General features: G+C 52.4%; 1 protein-coding gene across 12 annotated transcripts in view; it reads right to left on the reverse strand.

The window, feature by feature from the left end:
- GRAMD1B (GRAM domain containing 1B) overlaps positions 1 to 23,007 on the reverse strand; it is a 232,969-nt gene that overhangs the window by 17,161 nt on the left and 192,801 nt on the right. For 11 of the 12 annotated variants that reach the window (XM_078058830.1, XM_078058832.1, XM_078058831.1 and 8 more), the window contains 8 exons: positions 21,712 to 21,732; positions 9,747 to 9,831; positions 8,833 to 8,936; positions 7,988 to 8,083; positions 6,577 to 6,657; positions 3,659 to 3,774; positions 1,727 to 1,883; positions 419 to 608 (listed from right to left, as the gene is read on the reverse strand). In XM_078058830.1, coding sequence (XP_077914956.1) covers positions 419 to 608; positions 1,727 to 1,883; positions 3,659 to 3,774; positions 6,577 to 6,657; positions 7,988 to 8,083; positions 8,833 to 8,936; positions 9,747 to 9,831; positions 21,712 to 21,732 — 850 coding nt within the window. Of the gene's footprint in view, positions 1 to 418; positions 609 to 1,726; positions 1,884 to 3,658; positions 3,775 to 6,576; positions 6,658 to 7,987; positions 8,084 to 8,832; positions 8,937 to 9,746; positions 9,832 to 13,410; positions 14,256 to 21,711; positions 21,733 to 23,007 lie in introns of those variants that run through there. The other variant, XM_078058837.1, reaches the window with a different exon arrangement.

A 23,007-nucleotide genomic window follows, 5' to 3' on the forward strand; every position in this document is an offset into this window, starting at 1 on the left:
GCAGCACCTTTTCTTGCAGCCTGGTCTAAAAGCCCGACGCTGGAGTCACTAAAGCAGGTTTCTATTAAAATCACATTATTTCCAGGAAGCAGCTGACTGGCACTTTCCTGTGGCATATAACCACTGCCTTGCCTTGCATCTCTATGAGGAACAGAGCTGCAGGGCAAGCCCAGGTTGACAGGGGGGACATTTAGTGGCAAGACTGGATGGCAGGACAAAGCATGATCCATCAAGTAAAGAAAGACAAATACGGAACGATAAGGATCCTGCAGTGGCTATCCGGAAAATGACAAATGAACCCACCCTTCCACCGGAAACCCAGAAACTGACTGACTCCAGCCTCCACACAGGGACACCCTGTTAGCCTTCAAATGGAGAGAGGAAGGGCCACTCTGCACACCCACTTTCAAATGCCCACCTTCATCATGGGTGTCAGAAGAGTCACTGAGCTCAGTGGGGATGTCCTCATTGTCATTGAAGTCCAGCGAAGGGGAGGTCACAGGCGCAATGATCTCAATCTTCTCCCCGATGATGTTGTCAATGGCAAGCTCCTTCTCCAGGGACCCATCCCCCTCTAGCACCTCCTCCTCCAGGGGCAGGCCATCGAACTGGGGTGGAAACAGAGAAGTCACCCAACAGGGCCAACTTGCTCTGGGGCTCCTCTCTAAAGGGAGGTTAGGAACCTGGCCTTGGGAGCCCTCATGTTCACAACACAGCTGCTCTGGAGCTGGGCTGAAAGTCATGCTCTAGGGGTTTCCCCAGCTCTGCCATGGAAGATGGGAGAACCCAGTAGAAGGTTCCAACCTTGTCCTGCTCACCATTACATAGTGCACCAGCCCAGCAGTGAGCAGAGTTAGTACCTTCCGTCTCAGCAACGCTCCTGGAGCCACACCTCCCCCATGCTACCTGTCGGCTTGCTTCTCACTAGGACTCATCTACGATGAGGCTCAAAAGCTTTGTAAGCATATTTTAATTTATTCTCCCCTTAGCCCTAGAAGGGAATAGATATAGGCCTTTATATCTGACAACCTCAGAGACGGAAAATGGAGATTAAGCACCAGATGAATGATGTTTTCATTCTAAGGCCAGGTGGTCTGACCCTTAAGCCACTGGAATACGAGGCTCCCCTCTCTGGGAATCCTTTCTAAGAAACCCCGCCCATTCTCCTACCTGCCAGTGCACACCCAACACTTCCTTCATCAAGCTCCTATCCCCTCTGTAACCAAGTCTCAGAGAACAAAGGCCTTTCTTAGCACATTTTTATCTCTTTTGTGAGGTGTAGCACAGTGGAAAAATAAATCTAGGAATTAAAAAACTAATTGTTGAATGAGTGAACAGATAACAGGTCTATAGCCCTAGAGTCACATATAATTTTGACCTCAGATCAAGGCCTTTAAAAAAACAAAACAAAACAAAAGACTGGGATAGTTCTCCATAGAGGGGCTGATCTGCAGCAATCACACAATGAATTTGGAATGGTTTTCAAATGCTCAGAAGCCAAATAAAATCTTGTATCCAAGGCACCAAGAACCTGGCTCTGGATCCTGGGACTACACCATCAGAACAGAGAGCCCATCGGCTCTAGGATGCCTCCTTGAATAAACTGACCACAGGGTAACCAACCACCCTTCTCCCTGTTCCCCAGGCCAGGGTCCTGTGGCATGAACTCAGCTAGGAAACACTGGCCACTGGATGAGGGGTGGAAGCAAGGTCATATCGCCCATACCGAGACGGGGGCTTCACTGCTCCCTGTGGATGTCAGCGTGCTGTTGGTGATGGATTTCTTGGGTAGCTGTGGACTGGCATCCGGCTTGGTCTCGATGCTGCTTTTGGATGAACTGTCGTTCACTTCATTCTCTTCCACAGGGATCTCCTCACAGTAGCTGAGAGAAGACACCATGAATCCCTGTCAACCTCAGTTGCCAAGACCACCGACTATTCTAAGAACCTCACATCTGTCTATCCATCCCAAACCATGGGCTTTCTTGCTTCTTTGCTTTGGGTATGATCTTCCTCTAAAACACCACCCCCCTGCTACATTGCTCTCCTGAAACCTCGTCCCCACCTCACACTCCACTCCCCATGTATTATTTCTGGCTCCAAAGTCACCTTTTCTATGCACTCTCCTTAGATTTAACCCTATCCTATGACCATTATGCGTCTTGAACTATCTTTCTTCCAGTGGCATCCCATCCCATCCCAACCTCACCACTCACAGAAATGCCTGGGCTCTGAGCATACATTTTATGTCCCACACGGTGATGAGGATGGGACCCCACACAAGTGCCCTTTGGTGATAACGCCCAGATTCTGGATCCTAACTAGTGAGCTTCTTAGCCTTGGACACCTGAAGGGGAATGCTGAGATAAGGGTGGGTGCCCTTCTAGGGACACTTCCGCCTCTCCCAAGGGAGAACTCATCCCCGTCATCCACATCTGACTCACACTTTACCTAATCACCCCACGTGGATGCATTACAACTCTGAGTAACCCATGACACGCCTCGTAAAGATAATCAAACAGATACTCACAGAGATTAAATGATAACACTATTGAGTGTCACTATTCAGCGCTCTTTCCTTGCTTTCCACTGCTCTGTGCCTTGCACACCACCACTGAGCCTCCACCTACCTCCCCACCTCAAGCATATACTCGTATGGCTTCGAGGCCCCATCCTTCTCAACCCATCAACAGCACGGGACACAGTGATGCTTCCTTCTCCTACAGTTTCCTTCCCTTGCCTTTGAGGATGCAAGCTCTCCTAGTGTTCCTCCTACCTGGCTGGCTGTTCTTTCAGGATTTCTTTTGCTGCTGCTGCTTCTTGTTGAGTGCTCCCAGGCCCAGTCCTTGAACTTCTTATGTTCATCCAGCCACTTGGTGGTTTTAGCTAATCTCCTGGCTATCCATTCACAATTCCCAGGTTTATGTACCTCACCCAGACTTCCCCGGTGAACTCCGCACTCACATCCACAAACGTCTATGTGACATCTCCATTTGGGTTATCTCAAACCCAACTCGCCTGATCTTCCCCCAAAGTCTGATCTGTAGTGCTGTCCATCTCAGTTTGGAACAGCTCTAGCCTTCCAGTTGGTAAATCCAAGAAAACCTTAAAGCCACCTTTTGTTCCTTTCCAATCTGTCAGCAAATCCTTCAAAACGGATCTGGTTCCACTTTCAAAATATATTCAGCAACAAATCACTGATTGCCATTTCTACTGCTACCCTCCTGGCCCAAACCACCTTCACCTCTCCTCTAGCTGATCTCAATTATTCCACAGCCTCTTAGCCTGCCCTTGCTCCTCCCTGGTCTATTTTCAATCCACGAGCCAGAGTGATCCTGTTAAAATGTTAAGTTGGATCTTATCAATTACCAACTCAAAGCCTTCCCAGGGCTTTCCAGCCCACTCTGAGTAAAATCCAATCATCGCACTGGCCAAAAGGCCTTCAGGATCTGGCCCCTGGCCTCACCTCTTCCTGCTGGCCCTTTGTTCATTCCGCCCAGCCACCCATTGGCTATTCCCTCTGCCTGCGAGGCTCTCCCCGCAGGTACCCTCCCTTCCTTCAGGGATCACTTAGACACTGCTCCCCAGGGAGGCTGTCACCGCCATCCCAGCCCCTCTTGGAGAAGCACCCCGGCAAGCTGCCCTCTGCCCTGCTCACCCCATCGTGTTGAAGTCGTCATCAGGGGGCACGTAGTCCTCGTCGTCACTGGTAAGGCCCAATTCATTCCCGTAGCACTGGTGAACGAAGTGCCAGAGCTCCTTGGGGCACAGGGGCTGTGGGGGACAACAGAGGGACTCTGACCCTTCCATCCTCGGGACCCCACTCTACACGGAAGCACTGAGTTGAGCTGGACTCCCCAGGGGGGTAGGAGAAGCTGACCTCCATTCTCCCTTGCTAAACTAAGAGGAGAACAACACCTCCTGCACTTCCTCTTCCCTCCTCTCAGGATCACAGCAAGATGCCAATCTCTTGCCTAAATACGGCTTTCAGCCAAGCCAGGAATCTGGCCCTGTTTCCCACAACTCAGGTTTGTATAATGGGATCAACTGGCCCCTTAAGGATGGTAGCTATCCATCTTTTGCTCCTATGGACGAGGTCAAGCATTAAGCGTGATATATAGATGTGACTCTTGCAGCCAAGGCGATCCCAGAGCTTCTGACGTGGACTTGGTCCTTTGAGCCAGTCTCCCCAACACAAAGAAACCTCCTAATACTAACAGTGGCCACGCAGGCAAGGCCCCACTGCTTCACGTCCAAGAATGAGGTGTGACCTCACAGGTGGCCATTCCATAGTTGGACAGTTCCTGTGGTTAGAAAGAAGCCTATATTCTCATAATTTCAGGGGCCTCAAAGGTCAGCACATTCAACCCTGTCGTGGCTACCTGAATACTGCCTTCTTTATTCTTTTTTTTTTTTTTTTTTAAAGATTTTATTTATTTATTTGAGAGAGAGAATGAGAGAGAACACATGAGAGGGGGGAGGGTCACAGGGAGAAGCAGACTCCCCGCCGAGCAGGGAGCCTGATGCGGGACTCGATCCAGGGACTCCCGGATCATGACCTGAGCCGAAGGCAGTCGCTTAACCAACTGAGCCACCCAGGCGCCCCTGCCTTCTTTATTCTTGAATAGAATGAGTTTGTCTACAGTTCTGCATAGTAGCTCCAGTTCCGCATTTCACTGAGTGCTACGTGTCCTCCTCAAAAGCTCTGTCCTGAGAAAAGTGAGCTCTCGTGGGGTTCAGATTTGCGGGAAAGAGGCTACAGAATGTGGAAAACCAACGACTGGAGGGACCATGGATGAGTCTTGAACGGGGAGCAGGGGCAGAAGGTGGTAGGGTCAGGATTCGAGAAAGTGGGCAAGAGCCTTAAAGAAAAACAGGAGTCAAAACACAAAGAAACATTTTACATCAAACTTAAAGAATGTTTCCCATCAATAGATCTGATAGAGAATCTGAGAATTCTCCGAGCCCAGCCTTTCCAGGTGTGGTTTAGGAAGTAGGTGGTGCCAGGCTGCCATGAGCCAGGGTTCTGGTCTCCCAACTGAGAACTGCCCAGAACGGCATAGACCAGGGCTCTCCTCTGAGCTGGCAGGTGCTGGCCCTCACTGAGCTGAAGGGAGGCATCTCCTCCTTTCTCTGGGCCTCCTGCCTCCGATCTCTGGCCCTGACGTAGACCATTCAACCTTCCTGGGACACATTTGCTTCGCTGCCTGACCACATCCTCCCCTTTGTCACAATTCCCGTTCTCCGCGCACCCTTCCCTGACCCAGTCTCCAGGCTCGGCTTGTCTGACCATAAGCAGGACAAGGACAACCGGGAAACATCTGTTGTGTGAGAGCTTCCGTCTTATTCAGAAATGACAGTGGCTGTGAACTGAAAATCCAAACCAGCCAGCGGAAGTTCAAACACATGATCATTTTACTATTATTGATGGCTAATAAAGGCAGAAGATCGCAGCACATATAAATTACCTGGATTTGTGCCCAGGCTATAGGCCTTCAGGTTAGAAGAAATTCTAAATAATAAATCTGCTCAGTTTACTTTAGATCGTTTAGGAGTCAAGGTAGATAAATAGGTGTCATGTATATAATATAATTATAACCACATAACTTTTCTATTATGTCTCTTTCCCTGGTTTGGGGCTCTTTCCCAACACCCCCTGGCATCTGAGTGGGAGTTCTCTCAGGAATGCGGCCATACCATCGCCAATATCCGTGTCCCCTCAGAGTCCTTCAGACACTCGAGTAGTCATATTGGTGGCTCTATTAACTCTATTTTCCTATTTTCTGAATTTTTGATGCTCTGGCCATCTGAGGCCTTGCTGACTGGGGAGGGAACGTCTGTCCCAGGGTTAGCTAATTCCTGGAGATAGAAAACTCGCCCGGAAGTGCACCTTTCATATGTAACCAGCCATTCCAAAGCCTACACCCTCAACCACCTTCTTCCCCAGCTCCTTACAGTCTGGGCCAGTATTACCTGGCCTTAGGTATCCCAGGGCCAGGCAACGAGAGACAGTCTCTATGTCCCGAAGCCTGATGGAATTATTCAAACTAGCCAATCCTAAACCCGGTTGGCCTGCTTACCCTGCCTCCCCCATTCCTTCCTGCAAAAGCCACAATGTAAGCTCTTGCCCATGCTTTCCCCTCACGCCCTCTGCCTCCTGACAGCCCGTGGCCTCCTTCCCTTCCCCACGTGATTCTGCAAGGTGTGACGGGCCTCTGCCTCTATGAACCTGTGAGGATAAAAACTGATTCCTTCCCGACAGTCCTTTCCACCCCTGCGGGTCCCACAAACCCTGGTACATTTTAGAACGGTGGGATGGAAGTGCCTGAAGTCAACGAGGGCCTTGCTCCAGGCAGCAATGAGGCTGCTCACAGAACACCACCAAGGGAAGAATATGGAACTCACCGCCAAGTGTGGGGGACTTCCAGAACCTTGAGGACACGTGGGCTGCTCTGGAGCTAGCCCACGTCACAGGAAGAGCACTCTCTCCATGGGGCCCTCACCCCAGGGAAAAGAACATTCCAGGTGGATGTGCGTCCAGAGGCCAAAGGAAGGAAGGAGCTGGGCAGTACTTACCTTTTCAAGGAGCGCATTCTGCCAGAGTCGGAACATCATCATGTACGTCCTATCCCGGGCCCCAAATGAAGTGAAAAAGTGCTAGATGGGAAGAGGAAACAGCAAGAAGTATCACAACAGAACGGTAAGACTCACAATAGAACAGAGGGAGACAGGGTGCTTCATCCTTTAAAGAAAAGCTACCGACTTTATCCCCAAATACTATGGACTCGGTTATCCGTGACCATGACACCAAGGTACTCTAGTGACGGGGACCAAGTCCCCAGGGGCGCTAAGTCCTTTGGTATTCACCCCTGCTTTCCACGGTGCTTCTCCCTCTGGTTGGAGGTTTTCATCTCCTTTTAAAACAACTTCCTTCATCCACCAACTGGACCTGGGTTAAGTGGTAAGCTGTGAACCAGCCTTTGGGAAGGAGAAGACAAGCCCACTAACCCAGTCACCCTCTCATTCCCTAATTCAACAAATATTTGAATATAGTACGTGCTGGGTACCATTTTACATATTTGGGGTACGAGGGCAATCAAAACAGAGACTCCTGCTCTTACTGTGCTTACATGTTAGCGGGGACCCTTTATAACATGCGGAAGGAAATGATGGGGAACCAGATGTTACTGAACACAATCTAGGGGCTTTACAAATGCTGCTGCTTTGTGTAAACCACATGTGAGTCTTGGAAAATATACGTAACTGCTAACGCCTAATAAAGAGAAACGGGCTGGTGGGATCAGGGGACTTCTGTCATCACAAGGCTGATTCAGGCCAGAAACAGAATTCAAACCAAAGACTATCTGACCCCAAATCTCATGGTTTTTGCCACTGAACTGCCCAAGTCCAAGGGCTCTGCAGACTTGTGTTCAGCTCAGGCCTAGTCCACCCCTAGCCCTGAAGCTCTTAGTCTCCAGGAATTGGTTAAAGGTCAAAGATCCCTGGGTTTCCTCGGCCCTAAATGTTACCTACCACCTTTCCCCCATGCTGACGTGGACAATCCACTTCCTACCGGACTCTGCCGATACATAATAACAACTTACATTTGCACAGAGCTTTGCAACTTAGTGTTTTCAAATCCGTGATGTCATTTCAAGCCTCTGTTATAGGACCGACTGGCTCGATGTCACACATGAGAAAACTTACGTGGAGAGAGGTTACATACCACACCCACAGTTACGGGACTCAAATTCAAGTGCTCTGGCTCCAAGTCCAATGGATAGACCTTCCGTCCTCACCTCTGCTCAGACTCCACACACCCTGATCCAATGGAGGTGGTCCCTGCGATCTGCATCCCCTTACCGTCCCCCACCACCATCCTCCTGGCCTCCATATTCATGCAGTTGAAGGACAGAAATACAAAAGGGGTGGGGCCTGGGGATTGGGGCGGTGGGGAGTAGAAGGTCCAAGATTAGATTCCACTTACCTTTTCTGAGTCAGTGCAAACTTGAATGGCATTGGGAATGAGGCGAGCTGTTTTTTCTTTAGTCATGGAGCAGATGTCTTTCAAACGGACGGTTAGCTGGTACCCCCCACAGGGACGGAGAATGGATAATAAGCAAGAAGAGACATTCATTGAGTCGGCCACGAGTGTCTACGTGGCACCAGTTCAGAGAGAGAAAATCACATCTCAGTCTCCTTATTTCTAAACCTGGAAGGGACCCCGTTAGAGATCATCTGGTTTAGCTCCCTATTTCATGGAGGCCACACAGCGAGGCGGCGGCCGAGCCTCGCCTAGAGCCCCATGGTGCCTCAGCTGCTGGTCCAGGGAGCCTTCCTTCTCAGGTCTACACAGTCTGATCAATGTGCACAGACCCCATCACTACTTGGCATTTAAAGAAACACAGGACAGTGACAGGGTAAAAGTCACCAGCTTATCTCTTCTTGTTTTATTTTATAAGATGAGGAGGCAGAGAAAGAACAAAGGACTAGCCTCATGAGACACAGCCAACTAGGTGGAGAACCCAGATAACGTACAACCCGGACCTGAGTACCAAGGCCAAGGCCCCTTTGACTCAACTATTCTACCTTCTGCAGTGACTCCTGCCAAATATTTACCTGCATCTGCCAAGAGCAAATGCTCTCATGCTCTCTTCCACACCAAAGAGGGAGGGAGGAGAAGACACTGCAGAGGAGATCTCTCCCTCAAGACTCAGGCATGTGCTTTTATGAATTATGCAAAGGTGTGGGCAGAGCAGGAAGTCAACAAAAGGTGGAGAGTGAGGGCAGCTTGCTCAGTGCTCGCCCAGGGACCAAGCCCCAGGTCTTTACCAGAGTTTCCCAGCGGAAGATGTTGCTGTAGAAGCATATCCAATTCTCAGAGAGGTAGAGTCGGCCCTGAAGAAGAATGTCTCTTTGGAGTGCACATGAGTAATCTGTGGTAGGATGGGGGACAGAGGAGCTCAGAGACAGGAAACATCTTCAGCAAACCACTACAAATGAGGCACGCTATCCCTCCCACCAGCACTGTGGGAGCCCCACTGCCTGCTACTCACTAGGTGGGTGAGACACTTGAACTAGTGGCCAAGGGAGTCCCTAGCAGCCCATGTGACGTGAAATACGCCGCTGCTGCCTGAAGACAGAGGGACGGATGAGGCGGCGGAAGGAGCGAGAAAGTCAGAGGGAGAAAAGACCAATAAAAGTCAACTAACACCCCTCCCCCATCCAAGTTACCCCAACCCTTCACTGCTGGGCCATCTGCAGAGGTTAAGAGTGGCAGTGACTCAGGGCGCCTGGGTGGCTCAGTTGGTTAAGCGACTGCCTTCGGCTCAGGTCATGATCCTGGAGTCCCAGGATCGAGTCCCGCATCGGGCTCCCTGCTCGGCAGGGAGTCTGCTTCTCCCTCTGACCCTCCTCCCTCTCATGCTCTCTGTCTCTCATTCTCTCTCTCTCAAATAAATAAATAAAATCTTTAAAAAAAAAAAAAAAAAAAAAAAGAGTGGCAGTGACTCATTCCAGGTTGGGCTCTCTGTCGAGGCCACCACACACACGTTGCTCAGCCCTGAGCCTCAACCACGGGGCTCAGTGCTCTGGACATCCTCTCTCCCTGCTCCCAGACAGATGTTCTCACTTGGGTTGGCTCTTTGGTGGGGAACCTCAAGACAGAAGCAGCCTGGGTGCTGCCTTTGGGATGCTCAGACTTCCTTCCTGCTCCCACCCCCCTGCTCCCAGGTCCCCCAGCTCACCAACAATGAGGCGCTCCGTGTCTGGAAGTTGCTTAAAGAGCTTTCTGAAGTCTTCATTTCTCTGCTTGTAAGTTGGGCTTAACACCTGCGTGACAATGACCGAGGTTAGCAGGATGTTCCCAGGTTCTGTGGGGGTGGGGAGGAAGACGCAGGAAGAGCACCTGCTTGCATGTTTAAAAGGCAAAGATGAGGCTCTGTTATCCCACAGACCCTAAGCGGCTCGGTGAGGCAAAGGGGGCTTTGGTATGTACGGAAAAACACCAGGGAGAGAATCGGACACCCCAAAAGGGTTTGTATTCAGTATCCATCAATGAGAAAATGTCAAACATACTAAGCAGGGTCCATGTTAGATCCCAAGAAGAGAAAGGAAGGAGGGACACCTCCAGGGAGCTTCCTGGGACCCACCACAAGAGCTATTGTTGCCCTGTCTTCTGCCAGCAGGAAGTACCACCTTGACAGCAAAACGGGGGCCCAAGAGGGCTCCCCCAGGGCCCCTGCAGGACCCAGAATATGATGCTACTCAGAGCATCCCTCGGAAGCAGTGGTCATTGTGACTAACACAGGAAGTACTGGGCTGTGGATGAAACTGATGACTAGAAAAGAAAAATCATAAGAATAATCATAAGACTACTACGATGTGACTTGTCAATTATATCTCAGTGAAACTGGGCAGGTGGGGGGAGAGAACTGTACTCTACCAAGACTAGATTTAAAAAAAAAAAAAAAAAAAACCATAAAACTAGTACTAGAATAAGCACAGAAGTAGAGAATTTAAAAGCATGTCTGGTAACTGGAGGCACCCAACCTTGATTCCCTCCCCACCCTTTATAAGACTAGTTAACCCAACCCTTCCATTGGCGATGAGGAAATGAAAGCCAGGGAGGAGACCCCAGCCCAAGAGTCCCCAAGCTGGTCAGTGGCAGATTTCTGCACCCCTGGTCCTCTGCTCACCTCTCCCCACCACCTGAGCTACCAGATGACCCTGTGCCCACTTAGCTTTTTGGGTGCAGACCTATACCCATAAACTGCCTTCACAAATCCTCCTTGGAAATTCCATCAGTCAGCTGAATAGACAGGAAACCTCATCTTTCCAAGCTTACAATCTTAAAATTTAAAAAAAAAAAAAAGAGGAGGAAGAGGAAGAAGAAGAGGAGGAGTAGCCTGTGGATGAAAGGCACCCAAGCATGATACATGAAGACAAGAGCACAATCCAGGAAGAGCCACGCATCATGACAGAGAAACATCTGTACCCGTCCCGGCGCGTCCATGACCGGCCTACTTAGGCCAGGAGCGCACCAGATTGTCCTGGTGATGGTGACAGATAGGTCTTGGCCATTTACACTTTCCACCCGCTTCCCTGGGGACCCACTGGCATACAGCTGCGGTGGCGCCGAGATGCGCTTCAGACGGTTGATTTTTGGCTTTTTGCAAAGCTAAGTGGCCCTCGAGCAAGCTCGGGCTGTGGCCTAACCGAGTTCAGGGCATGCGCTTTGACTAGCTGAGCTAAGTGGCCCGATGGTGTTTGTGCTAGAAGAAATGGGAATATTTCAGGAAGTTGGAGGAGAGAGAATGGCATGACTTCAGTTTGCGGGAAGATTTCCAGGAGAGAGAGAGAGAAGACAGTGCTTTCAACTACTCTGTCTATAGTTAATTTGAATTTTAAACTTCTGTTTTGGCTTAGTCAATGCCCTGCTACCTTCCCCCAAGCAATGCTATGCTGTAGAACCCCAAACTTCAACAATCACCTGCCATATGTTTGAACCAAGTATCAGGGACACTGGGAGAAGCCAACCTATCCTCTGACTTCTATGGCTAGAAAAGACCTATCTAGAGAAGCCAACCTGGAGAAGTTGGCATAGAAGTCAGAGGATAGGCTAAGTGGCCCAATGGTGGCCAGTGCTTTCAACTACTCTGTCTATAGTTAATTTGAATGATCTGTATCATTCAAGAGAAGCCAACCTATCCTCTGACTTCTATGGCTAGAAAAGACCTCCGAATACCACACTCCTCTGGCCCACAGGTTGATTCCAAACTGATACTGAGATAACCAATCTAACTGGCCCCCTGGCCTCGCAGAACAGAGCCCACACACTGAAAACCCTTGCTTGCCCACCTGATCATCACGAAGTTCCTAATTATGTCTAACTGACCTCCTAGAGCTACAGTTGAGTGAACGTGAAATGAGTCATTACTACACACCAAGCACTGTCATTAGCCCTTCACATACATCATTTCACTGGACCACAGATTTTTTATTTTCCCATTTTATACACCAGGAAGTTGAGGCATAGAGAGGTTAAGCAACTTGTCCAAAGTATGTGGTTACTAAGTGGGAGAGGAGAGCATGAACCGAGGCAGTCTGACCCACAGTCCCTGGTCTGAGTCACTGCTCTATGATGGTGGCTCAGGGTCTTGGTCCCAAGAGGGAAACAGGGATGCCTTGGCAGAGCACACTCTCTGGGGGATGAGATGTCCACCTACTCGGGGGCCCCACTAGTCTTTCATGCCCACAAGTGGGGTTTTTTTTCTTCCCCCAGGAGGGTAGTAATAAAGCTTCAGTTTTTTCAAGATGAAAAAGTTCTGGAAATTGGGTGCAGAACAGTGTGAATGCACTTAATGCTACTGAACTGAGAAATGCTTAGAAATACTTAAGATGGTAAGTTTTAGGTTCTTTACCACAATTAAATTTCTTTAAAAAAAAAAAAAAGTATTGGGCGCCTGGGTGGCTCAGTTGCTAAGCATCTGCCTTCGGCTCAGGTCATGATCCCAGGGTCCTGGGATCGAGCCCCACATCGGGCTCCCTGCTCGGCGGGAAGCCTGCTTCTCCCTCTGCCACTCCCCCTGCTTGTGTTCCTTCTCTCGCTGTGTCTCTCTCTGTTAAAAAATAAATAAAAATCTTTAAAAAAAAAAAAAAAGTATCAATGAGGTGAGTCTTCATATTTACCACTTTCCACTATCAGCCCGAGGACCAGCCTAGCAGATGGCCCCAAGCCCCCTTCAGGTGTAACCAGGCATCAGGCATCCAATTCTCCGAAGCCTGGAAGTCCTCCTATTTCCTCCTATTTCTCATGTGCTTTCCACATTGCTGCCTCGCCCCTGCCTCTTTCGCCTCCACCGGGAACTGAGACATTGACAGAGGTGAAAGTACATGGCATCTGGCAATCATCTCCAAACCAAACCCCCGGCAAATGGAGGGAGCCGCTCCCCTCCTCTCCTCAGAACAAAACTGTAGCCCTGGGGAGAGGGAGGGCAACTCCCAGCCCTGACCTCTGAACTCAGCCAGCTCTACAAAAACTTGCTTGGGTGCAGGGACTCTTTAACCCAACCTTGCAAATAAATGCCCTTATTCTCCCAGGCTGCCAACGTGGATGGCAGGCCGGTCTCTGCCTCCCAGACTCTAAAGCAGAGATTCATCAGGTCGACCTGCCACCATATATCCTTTTGATTCAAGAGCCCACAACCCTCTGCCTCCCACCCCCATGCTCTCAAAGCAATCTCCTCCAAAAGTGAGGCGTGGCTCACCTACTTTAATTTAAAATGGTCAGAGAATTTTGGTTCAAGGATGGTCAGATGGGGGGCCCTCAGGCAGCAGGGCCGAGTGGGGAATTACAGGGGTACGGCAGAATGGTCACAGGGGCCCAGAGATTTTGGGATGCACACTCACGGCTGGGATCTCCTCAGATTCATGCCAGCAGCAGAGTTCTGCACCAGCAGGTGTATCCGGAAACTTCTTCAGGTACCACTGCAAAGACTGGCTGTCCTGCTCCAGCAGGAGGCTCCGGAGGACCCCAGGCTCGGTCAAAGATTCCATCGCTACCCACAGCTCCACCTCCCAGTGGAGCCTGGCTCCTGGAGCTCTGGTTCCCGACTGTCCCCTCAGGATGAGAACAGTCAGTCTCGTCTGGGTTGAACGCAGACAGGCAACCTCTGGCTTCTCGGCAGAGGGTCTATGTGACCCTGACTGGCCTCCTTTTCTCTCCCAGAGCTCTGTTCCCAGCACGAAACCTCACAAGTGGGAGGGTATGGTCAGCATGCTTCTTGGGACAGGCTGGCCGGCCAGTCTCCCATGGCCAGGTTTTGCTTCGTCCCACTTTGGCTCCCACAAGGTGGCTGGTCTTTGGACGGAGGGTGACCCAGAGGGGATGCGGTGAAGCCCCTTGCTCTGGTTCAGTGTGGCCAGCCACTCCAAGAGGCCAGCTGAGGCCAGAAGACGGCGGGTGCACGGGGGGCCGGCTGGAGGGCTGGGGATAGCAGGCCCCTGGTGGACAAACTGCGCAGGAAGAGGACGACCCCACAGCCAGGTCCAGAGGTGCACCCCGCTGGTTACTCACACACGGCTCACAGTTCGTCGGAAACTCCGGGGAGAGAATGAGCTCCCAGCTTCCCGGCTCCGTCTGGCCCGTCCCATAAGGCAGCCCGTTCACCATGCAATCTCTCCGCTGGGCGGGCACTGGTCCCTATGACTCACAGCCCTCTCCCAGGCAGAGCGGCCACCCCTGGCTGTGGCAACAAGACCTGCTCTCACCCCTACCCCTACACACACCCCTTTCCTTCCCCAGACTGTGCTCTCCTTAGCTGACCAGCAAACAACTTCTTTGTTAGAGTCGCCCGTGGCAGGAGGGAGGCCGGGCGGGCGGGCCCAGAGCCCCACACGTGCCTCAAGTTACAGGATCTGGGTGCTGGTACCGGCCAACACCCTCCAGTAACCCCCCGGCCTAGCCTGGCCTCCCCAGCAGATGTTTCCTGCAGTGGAAAGTAGCTGGCCAGGGCTCCCAGGGCGGGAGGGGTGGGGGAGGTGCCAGGGGCACGGCTGCTGTGATGAAATCTGAAACTGGAGACGCTGATGGCCAGGGACTTCTGGAGCATACTCCCGTCACTGACCCACCGGTCCGCCGACCTCCCTGTGTGTACCACCAGCGGGAGATTTGGAAGTCTGACTCCTCTCACGGCGGATGTACTGGTGGGGAGAAGTTGGGCAGATCGCCTGGACAAGTTGAGGTCACCAGCTCCAGGGACCCTGCCCTGCCTCCAGCACTAGCAGGAGGGGGATGAAGGCCAAGAGGATTCCCAGGCAGCTCCTCAGACCTTGAGGGCCAAGAAGCAATGCTAAGAGCAGAGAATTTGGCCCCTGGGGTCAAAAGGAAACAGCTGAACCTAGGGAAGCTGAGGAATGGGAGCCAGGCCAATGGGGCCAGGAAGGGCTCCAGACACAGCATCGGGACTGGGAAGACACGGGTCCCCAGGAAAAGTCAGACCTTTGAAACAAATGGGGCACCTGCCTCGCCCTCCACAGCTATGCCCACCATGTGGTGAGGGTCCCAAGCCCGCATGTGATGGATGATGAATGGGGCCTCTGGCCTAGGGGTCTCTGAGGTTTGAGCCAGCAGGACTCAAACATGAGCATACTTTAAAAGGACCCAATGAATGCATTAAAAATGGAGATTCTTGGGGCACCTGGGTGGCTCAGGTGGTGGAAGCATCAGACTCTTGGTTTTGGCTCAGGTCGTGATCTCAGGGTCGCAAGACGGAGCCCCATGTTGGGCTCCGCAGTCAGCGGGGAGTCTGCTTGAAGTTCTCTCTCCCTCTCCCTCTGCCCCTCCCGTCCTCTCTCTAAAAAATAAATAATGCTTTAAAAATGGAGATTCTTGACTCCCAAACCAAAGATTCTGTTTCCAAGGAACCCAGAGTCTCCTGGTTAAACGGTGTTAGAGAAAGTAGACAGTCTAAATCCGTCCCCAAACTCCTCTCTCTCAACATCTGCACACTGGACACAGCCCCAAGGCCTCCACCGTCACCTATGTAGTGTGGTACTCCATCAGACTATCATCTTCCCAGGAGGGATCTACGCCTCAAACAGCTCTATCTTCTACAGCAGAGCATGATCTGCTGCTCAGAAACTCTTTACCAAATGAACACATTCCTCATACACCTCTAAAATTGTTCCTGTTCACACTGCAACTGACGTGTGCATAGCCAGCCAGATCCCCATCTCTATATGCACGGCTTCTCGGTGCCCGATCCCTGCCAACACTCCAAACCATATATCCGAGGTTCTCTCTGCTCTGCAGAGCGCAGCCCTATCCTTTGCAGTGTGGTAGGGGAACCTGGCAGTTCCATTTTCCAGGGTGACCAGAATGCCTCTCTCCTAGGCCATACCAGACCCCAAGATCTAGGCAGTATACAGACCCACGAAAGCTGAATGCTTATAGTAATTCCCCGGGAATATTTACATGTTGCTATGGCTAAACAAGGAGATGACGGCTGCAGTCGGGTGAGGTGGGGGCCAGGATACACCTGGAGAGATAACCCCAGGGAGACAAGTCTCAGTGCTCAGCCTTTGTCTCCTACACCTCCCACGATGGAATGGGCTGGGCTGGGCTGGGCTGGGCAGGGCAGAGTGACAGGCAGCTTCGGGCCTGAGGAGAGGGAATTGACCCTGAGCTAAACATTAACTTGATGGCAAACACTGGGAGCTGGGACCAAGTGGTACCCCCTCCTTGGTTACAGCACGGGGAGGGGTGGGGTGGAGGAACCCAGGAGAAAACCAGATGGAATTTGGAGGAGTACTGGCTTCACCTGGGAAGAAATCAATTAAGACCCTCCAAGCAAATCCTGGCCCTCCAACCACATCCAGGTAGGGAGCAGCCAGGTGTAGGAAATGGGGAAGGGGGGGAGGGCAATGAGCGAAGTAAGGAGAGAGATGCAGGTGGGATAGTGTCATGCAGAAAGGCAAAGAGGAGAGTGGGATTGAGAGGGGATCTCATCAGGAGTGTGGGGACCCTTCTGGAGAAGGTGAAGGATGGGGGGCCAGGGGAGCTGAAGTCAGGAAGACTCTTCCAGGACAACGGGTAAGTGAGAGCGGGGAGATGGGCAGAGCTGACAGAAGCACAGGGAGCCTCCCTGGAAAGAACAGGCTGCCAAGGCTGTAGGCAGCAAGTCTTGTCTCCGAACCTCCACTTTCTATATCGTCCCCCTAATGTCCCAGTCTCATGCCCACAAAGCTTTGTTCTCTTGCTCTCAATCTCATGCCTGCCAGACCTGCTTGGTCATCCCACAGGATTGGCACGATCCCTTCCTCCCCATCCAAAAAAGCCAGCATCCCCATCCCGGGGCATCAAGGAGGAGCTTGGGCGCTAAGTCTCTCCCAGCCACCAGGGCCTAGGCTCCTAACCTCTGACCTCAGACAAGCTGCTTCTCTGGGTCGCCGGGACGACTGACCCCCCAGGAAGGGGTGAAGCAGATGAGGACAGTCACCTGTGCCCACATAAGGTGAGGCACCAAGCAGAAGACCGGTGACTGCTTCATCCCAGATGCAAACCTACTGCACCCAACAGGGGCCATCTTTGGGGGACAGAATACACCCCTCCCACCCCCAATTTTGCCCTTGGCTCCCTACTGTAACTATAGCCCTGTTTCTGCTTAGTCCACCATTTCATGTCTACCAGGGCTGCGCCTCCCAAGCTGGGGGCCTTGATGAATAAAGCTGGGATCGTCAAGTAAGTTGGGGGAGGGGGAGCAAGGGTAAGGGGGCGTAGACTGGGCCTGGGAAGGCCTTAAGGCATCTGTAGACTGCACTGCCTTCAAACCCCACTCTTGACCTGCATATCACACCCCTGGCTAGAGACCAGAAGCTCTCACGCCTCAGCCACTCCAGGTGTCCCTGGAGTCTAGCCACTTCCCTCCACGGGCTGCACTTTTCAGGCCAAAGTGGTCTGCCATCATGATGACATCTCCTCCCTGGTTGGATAGGTGAAAGTAAAAAGTGGAACAATGAGATACCACCTCACACCGGTCAGAACAGCTAAAATTAACAAGTCAGGAAACGACAGATGTTGGCGAGGATTCGGAGAAAGCGGAACCCTCTTGCACTGTTGGTGGGAATGCAAAGTGGTGCAGCCACTCTGGAAAACAGTATGGAGGTTCCTCAAAAAGTTAAAAATAGAGCTACACTATGACCTAGAAATTGCACCACTGGGTATTTATCCAAAGGATACAAACATAGTGATTTGAAGGGGCACCTGCACCCCAATGTTTATAGCAGCAATGTCCACAATAGCCAAAGTACAGAAAGAGCCCAAATGTCCATGGGCAGATGAATGGATAAAGATATGGTAGCTATATGCAATGCTTTGCAACGAAGTGGATGGAACTAGAGGGTATGATGCTAAGTGAAATAAGTCAATCAGAGAAAGACAAATGCCGTATGATTTCACTCATATGTGGACTTTAAGAAAAAAGCAGATGAACATAGGGGAAGGGAAGGAAAACTAAAATAAGACAAAATCAGAGAGGGAGGCAAACCATAAGAGACTCTTAACTCTAGGAAACAAACAGGGTTGCTGGAGGGGAGGTCGGTAGGGGGATGGGATAACTGGGTGATGGACATTAAGGAGGGCACGTGATGGAATGAGCACTGGGTGTGATATGCAACTGATGAATCAATGAACTCTACCTCTGAAACTAATAATACACTATATGTTAAATAAATGGAATTTAAATAAAAAATTTAAAAATAAGTAAATGAATATATATCACAAACACCATATTTAAAAGTAGACTAGTGGAATCTCGCCCCAGGAAATTACAGAAGTCTGTTCATTATCACTATGTTTTGTGTTATTCTGGCAAGAAAAATAAATACAAATATCAGACCAAAAAAAAAAAAAAAAAACAAAAAAACCAAAAGTAAAATGTGGAAGAGAGGCAGGTAAAGGAGGGGCCTGGGGAGCGGGCGGGGAGGGGCTGGGTGGGCTTCCCTCCCATCAGACCCAAGCTACTCCAACAACCTGAGATGTTCTCTCAGTAGTCAGCAGCTCCGTGAGGACGCCCGGGCCGGAACCTGACCAGGGCCTGTGTGACCGTCCCTAGAGCTGGGATGACAAAGCCTTTGCCCATCCACATGAGGATGTTCCAGCCCAGCTGGAGGACTACCCCGAGTGTCAAAGAGGGCCATCAGCAGCACTGAGGAGGGGAGACAGGGCAACACAGAGGAAAGGTACGTCCTTCTGGAAAACCATGGATGTATTATTGGCGGGCAGTGCTGGGGAGCCAGGTGGGGGGTTTGGACGGAAGTTTCCCGATGGGGCCTCTGCACGCAAGAGCACAGACACATATATGATGCACAGCAGGGCGGTGTCCAGCCACTGAGGGGTACAGCGCTGGGCGCATGGGGGCACCCCACGCCCATGGGCATCGATTCACATGGCTCTGGGGAAACACCCAGGTGGTAGCTTCCTGACCGGGGCAGGTCAATGGTGCCTAGGGGAAGGGCCACGCTCAGGCCCGTGCCATGGATAAGCCCGCAGGGACCATCCGAATGGGCAGAGATGGGGGTGACGCTTGCTGTGTGGAACAGGCAGCCCCTTGCTTCCTCCAGACAACCAGAAGCCGGCAAGCCCAGAGCCAGGGCTTCGTCTCGGCCTCAGGAGGAGAGCAGGGTTTTCACGGGAGGACGAGGCAGGGGTTACCTGAAGCCAGCCTTTCTAGGGCTCTACCCGCTACACCAGCTGCTGATTTCCCTCCCGATGTGAAAACACATGAAAACAAAGTGCAAAGAGAAACTAGACCCAGCCCCTGACACCTACAGCTCAGGCCGGCTGGAGATCCCCTGTCACCTCTGGCCTCCCAGGTCTCCCTACCTTTTCCCTGTCCCTCCTCCACATCACTCCATTCTGCAACTTGTCCCTGCCTGTGTCAGGCCTCCACAGAGGAAGCGGAGCAGGACCCGGGCAGATGGAAGGCAGACAAGGAGCCACATCTGCCTGGCAATGCGGAAACAAAGCCGAGGAAAAGGGAGCCACAAGAAGACATTTCTGGATGGGCCCCCTGGTGTCTGGCTCCAGAGCGAGAGCATGCGTCCCGGGAGGGGGGCGCGCGAAACACTGCTCAGCAGAGTCCCTTGTGCACTAGGCCTCTGTGAGTTAATGATTTGTGCCGAGTGGAGAGTCCGTCACATTTTTGCAATTCATTCGGGCTGCGGGGGTAGGAGGCTGGAGGAGACACTGACCATCTGTGAGTCCCAGGAAGGCCTGGGAGCTGACTACGTGGAGGCCCATTATAGAAGGCGATGTGCAGTCAGGGAGGGTCTCCAGGTCTCCAGCTGCAGGGCATCGGGCAGGAAGCGGGGCTCCGGTCACTCCCAGCTCCTCTGCCATCTTATCTGTCGCTGGGACCCCTGAGTTGGCTGGCATCCATTGCTATCCCTCACTCTGTGATGTGCGGGGCGGAGAGAGGCCCTGAGGTGACGGAATGGGGAAGCCAGGGAGGGGAAGGAGAACCTGCTGGCTGGTGGCAGAGAGGGAGAGCCAACCAGAGAATGGAAATCAGAGAAAGGAGAGGAGGAGGAACCAGAGACGAAAGGGTAGGAAAGGAGTCAAATAAGGGGAATTGAGCTGGAACAGAAGAGCCTGATTCCTGATTGAAAGAGAGCGAGCAAGAGAAGAGAGGCTGGGGGGGGGGGGGGATTTGGATGTCCAAATTTGGATGTTTCAATGGTCTGACATGTCTGCAGCCACCTGTTTCCTGTTCCCTCTGGGGGCACTCATTTTGCAATACCGCTGAGAGCGGTGGAGGTTTTGTCAGGCGAGGGATGCTGGAGGCCCCACATGGCTCCCAGGAAAGCGGCCCCCACTCTCCTCCCTCACAGAAGCAGCTTCTGTCGCCTCCAGGATGTGAGCTCTAAGCAGCGCGGGGGCTGAAGACCACGGTGGGTCCAAGGGGAAGGGCTGGGGAATGAGGGGGTGTCATCTGGCTTCTCCCCGACCCAGGCCACCTCAGCCCACAGTTCGTCTCCGTCAGCACGGCCCTCCAACCCCCCCTCGTGTGTACCAGGCTAGGTGGGCAGAGCTCCCCAGGGAGAGGCAGGCCCGCTGAGCAGCAAGAGGTCAGAAGCCCCGGGGCTGACTGGCATGTGCTTGGCTTTGGGGCATCCCTGAGCCGCGTGCGAAAGAAAATATCCCTCTACCTCACCCCGCACGAACACACGATTCGGACCCAAGTCCCTACATTAAATGCAAGCCTCCCCGCCCCACCCCAGTGTCCACAGCCTCTGTCGCTCACAGCCACCTTCTCCCCCACTTTCCGCATGCCCACGAAACCTGCTGGAGTACAGCCCGGTGCCAGGGGAGGCGGAGGGGTGGTACCTGCATGATCAAGCAGACGCAAGTGTGGGGAAAAGCAGGCTCGGGGCAGAACGACGGGGACCTGAGGCCAGGCCCTCCGCGGTGCAGTCCCAGAGGGCAGAGTACAATGTGGCGGGGGCTGGCTGAGACTTCGGTCAGCTGCCCTCCAGGGGAAAAGTTCAAAACGCTGCAGCCCAGTCTGTGTGATGGGGGTTGTGGTCTTGGATGGGACTGCTTAGTCCACAACACAATTTCTGGCTATGAAGCGGCTGGCTGAGCCACCACCACGGACGACCCCAGGCTACACCTTCACCACAGACCCAAGAGTAGTGGATGTCTTCTAGAAGGCACACGTCCCTTAGGGCAGTGCAGGTGGGTCTTGGGGCAGAAGTCAAATTCCATTACATGGGATGGCCTCTCTACTAACGGGGAAAAGTCTTGTGGCTGCATTGCCCCCAAAATGTGTCAGCTAAAGGAAGGAAACTTTGGTCCTAAGTTCAGGCCCTGGGGCTGACCCAGTCCCAGAATTCCGTCTGGTCTTTGGATGCCTCCCCCAGCCAGTCCCCTTCACTGGGGCTGGAGGAGCCCTGTCCAGGAGTCTAGGGGAGGATAAGGAGGGCCGGCCCTCCTTGGTCTCCCTGAATCAACTCCTCCTTCACCAGCAGTCCTGTCCTGCTGCAGAGGATAACCAGTGAGTTTGAGGGCGGGGGCTGGCCAGGGGCCCCTCAACTGGCTCAAGCCCATGGGGCAGCCGAACTGCACTCGGTGCCTCTCCATTCCCCGACCATTCCCATCCCCCACCCGCTTCCCATGTACCCAACAAGAAGAGAAACAGGGATACTTACATTATACCAACTCTGGCTTTTCTGAAAGGACAAAATAAGAGAAGGTACCATTAGTCAGGGAAGAGATGGTGGGAATGGCCGGGGTATGCCCGGCTCCTGAGGGAAGGTTACACAGACAGCAGAGGACGGGCAGGGAGGAGGAAACCCAATGCAGCTGAATGCTTCCCATGTGGCTGCTCAAGAGGGGTCCTCCTTTCTCAAGACAGCTCCAGAAAGGAGGCCCAGGGCAGGTCCATGCTGGAAGCCTCACCAAGGTCGGGACGGCAGGCAGCAGCAGCTCAGCTGGAAGGGAGTCGGAGCCCCATCACGAGGTTCTGATGGGGGGAAAGGATGCGCTGCAGGCATCCAAGACCCAGTCCCCAGATGGGCCCTGACCAGAAGCAAAGTGCAGATAGAGACCAACCCAGCCTTCTGCCCCAAGTCAGCCCCTCTGCAGAAGGCAAGAGGAGACCCTTGGGGTAAAGGAAGAAAAGGAGCTGCCTGGACACCTCCTCCAACTATGTTCTCGGGGAGCAGAGGAGTCCGTTTCTCCTCCTGCTCAACCACTGGCTGATGACTGAGGTGATAAAGGTAGGGGAGTACTGGGGGTTCTGCCCTGGGAGGAAGGTTGAAACACATCATTGCTAATGGTGCCTCCCAGCTTCGTGGTGCTGTAATTCTGTTACCAACAAAATCAAGACTCCGTGCCAGCTCCAGAATTCAGGTGCTCTCCATTCCTGGCCCTGGGCAAAGGTGACTCGTTTTCATGGCAACTGAGAGGGATGGCCGAAATTGTGCTTTGTCTACCTCCAACCTCTATGGCCAGGAGTCCTTTATGCACACCCCACTTGAAAGACAGACAGGCAGACAGGAACACGCATGCGTGCGCGTGCGCACACACACACACACACACACACACACACAGTTGTCTGGGCCCCATCCCTTGAGGTGCTGATCCAACAGTTTTAGATTGGAGATGGGGTATTTTCGGTTTTAAGAAGTTTGCCAAAGGTATAACTGCAGCAAAGGATCACTATATAGGGGAAACTGCCTGCATGTCAACAACTATACACAGAGGTGAGGATTCTGGGCCAACTGGCAACCTTTATCCCCCCGCCTCGTCTAAGAAGCCCTGACTCATAAGGGAAAGAAAGGTCACAGTCTCAGAATGTCCACTGGGAGCGTGTCTGGCGGGGGTGGAGGGCGGGCGACAATAGCGTGGTCATGCGATCTCCCCCTTCGCCCGCTCTCCCACTCCATCAGAAGTTCTAACTCTCTAGCTGCTCTCACAGTCATTTCCCAACAAAGGCTGTCACT

Source organism: Halichoerus grypus, chromosome 11, assembly GCF_964656455.1.
Source record: "Halichoerus grypus chromosome 11, mHalGry1.hap1.1, whole genome shotgun sequence".
Classification (NCBI taxonomy): Eukaryota; Metazoa; Chordata; class Mammalia; order Carnivora; family Phocidae; genus Halichoerus; species Halichoerus grypus.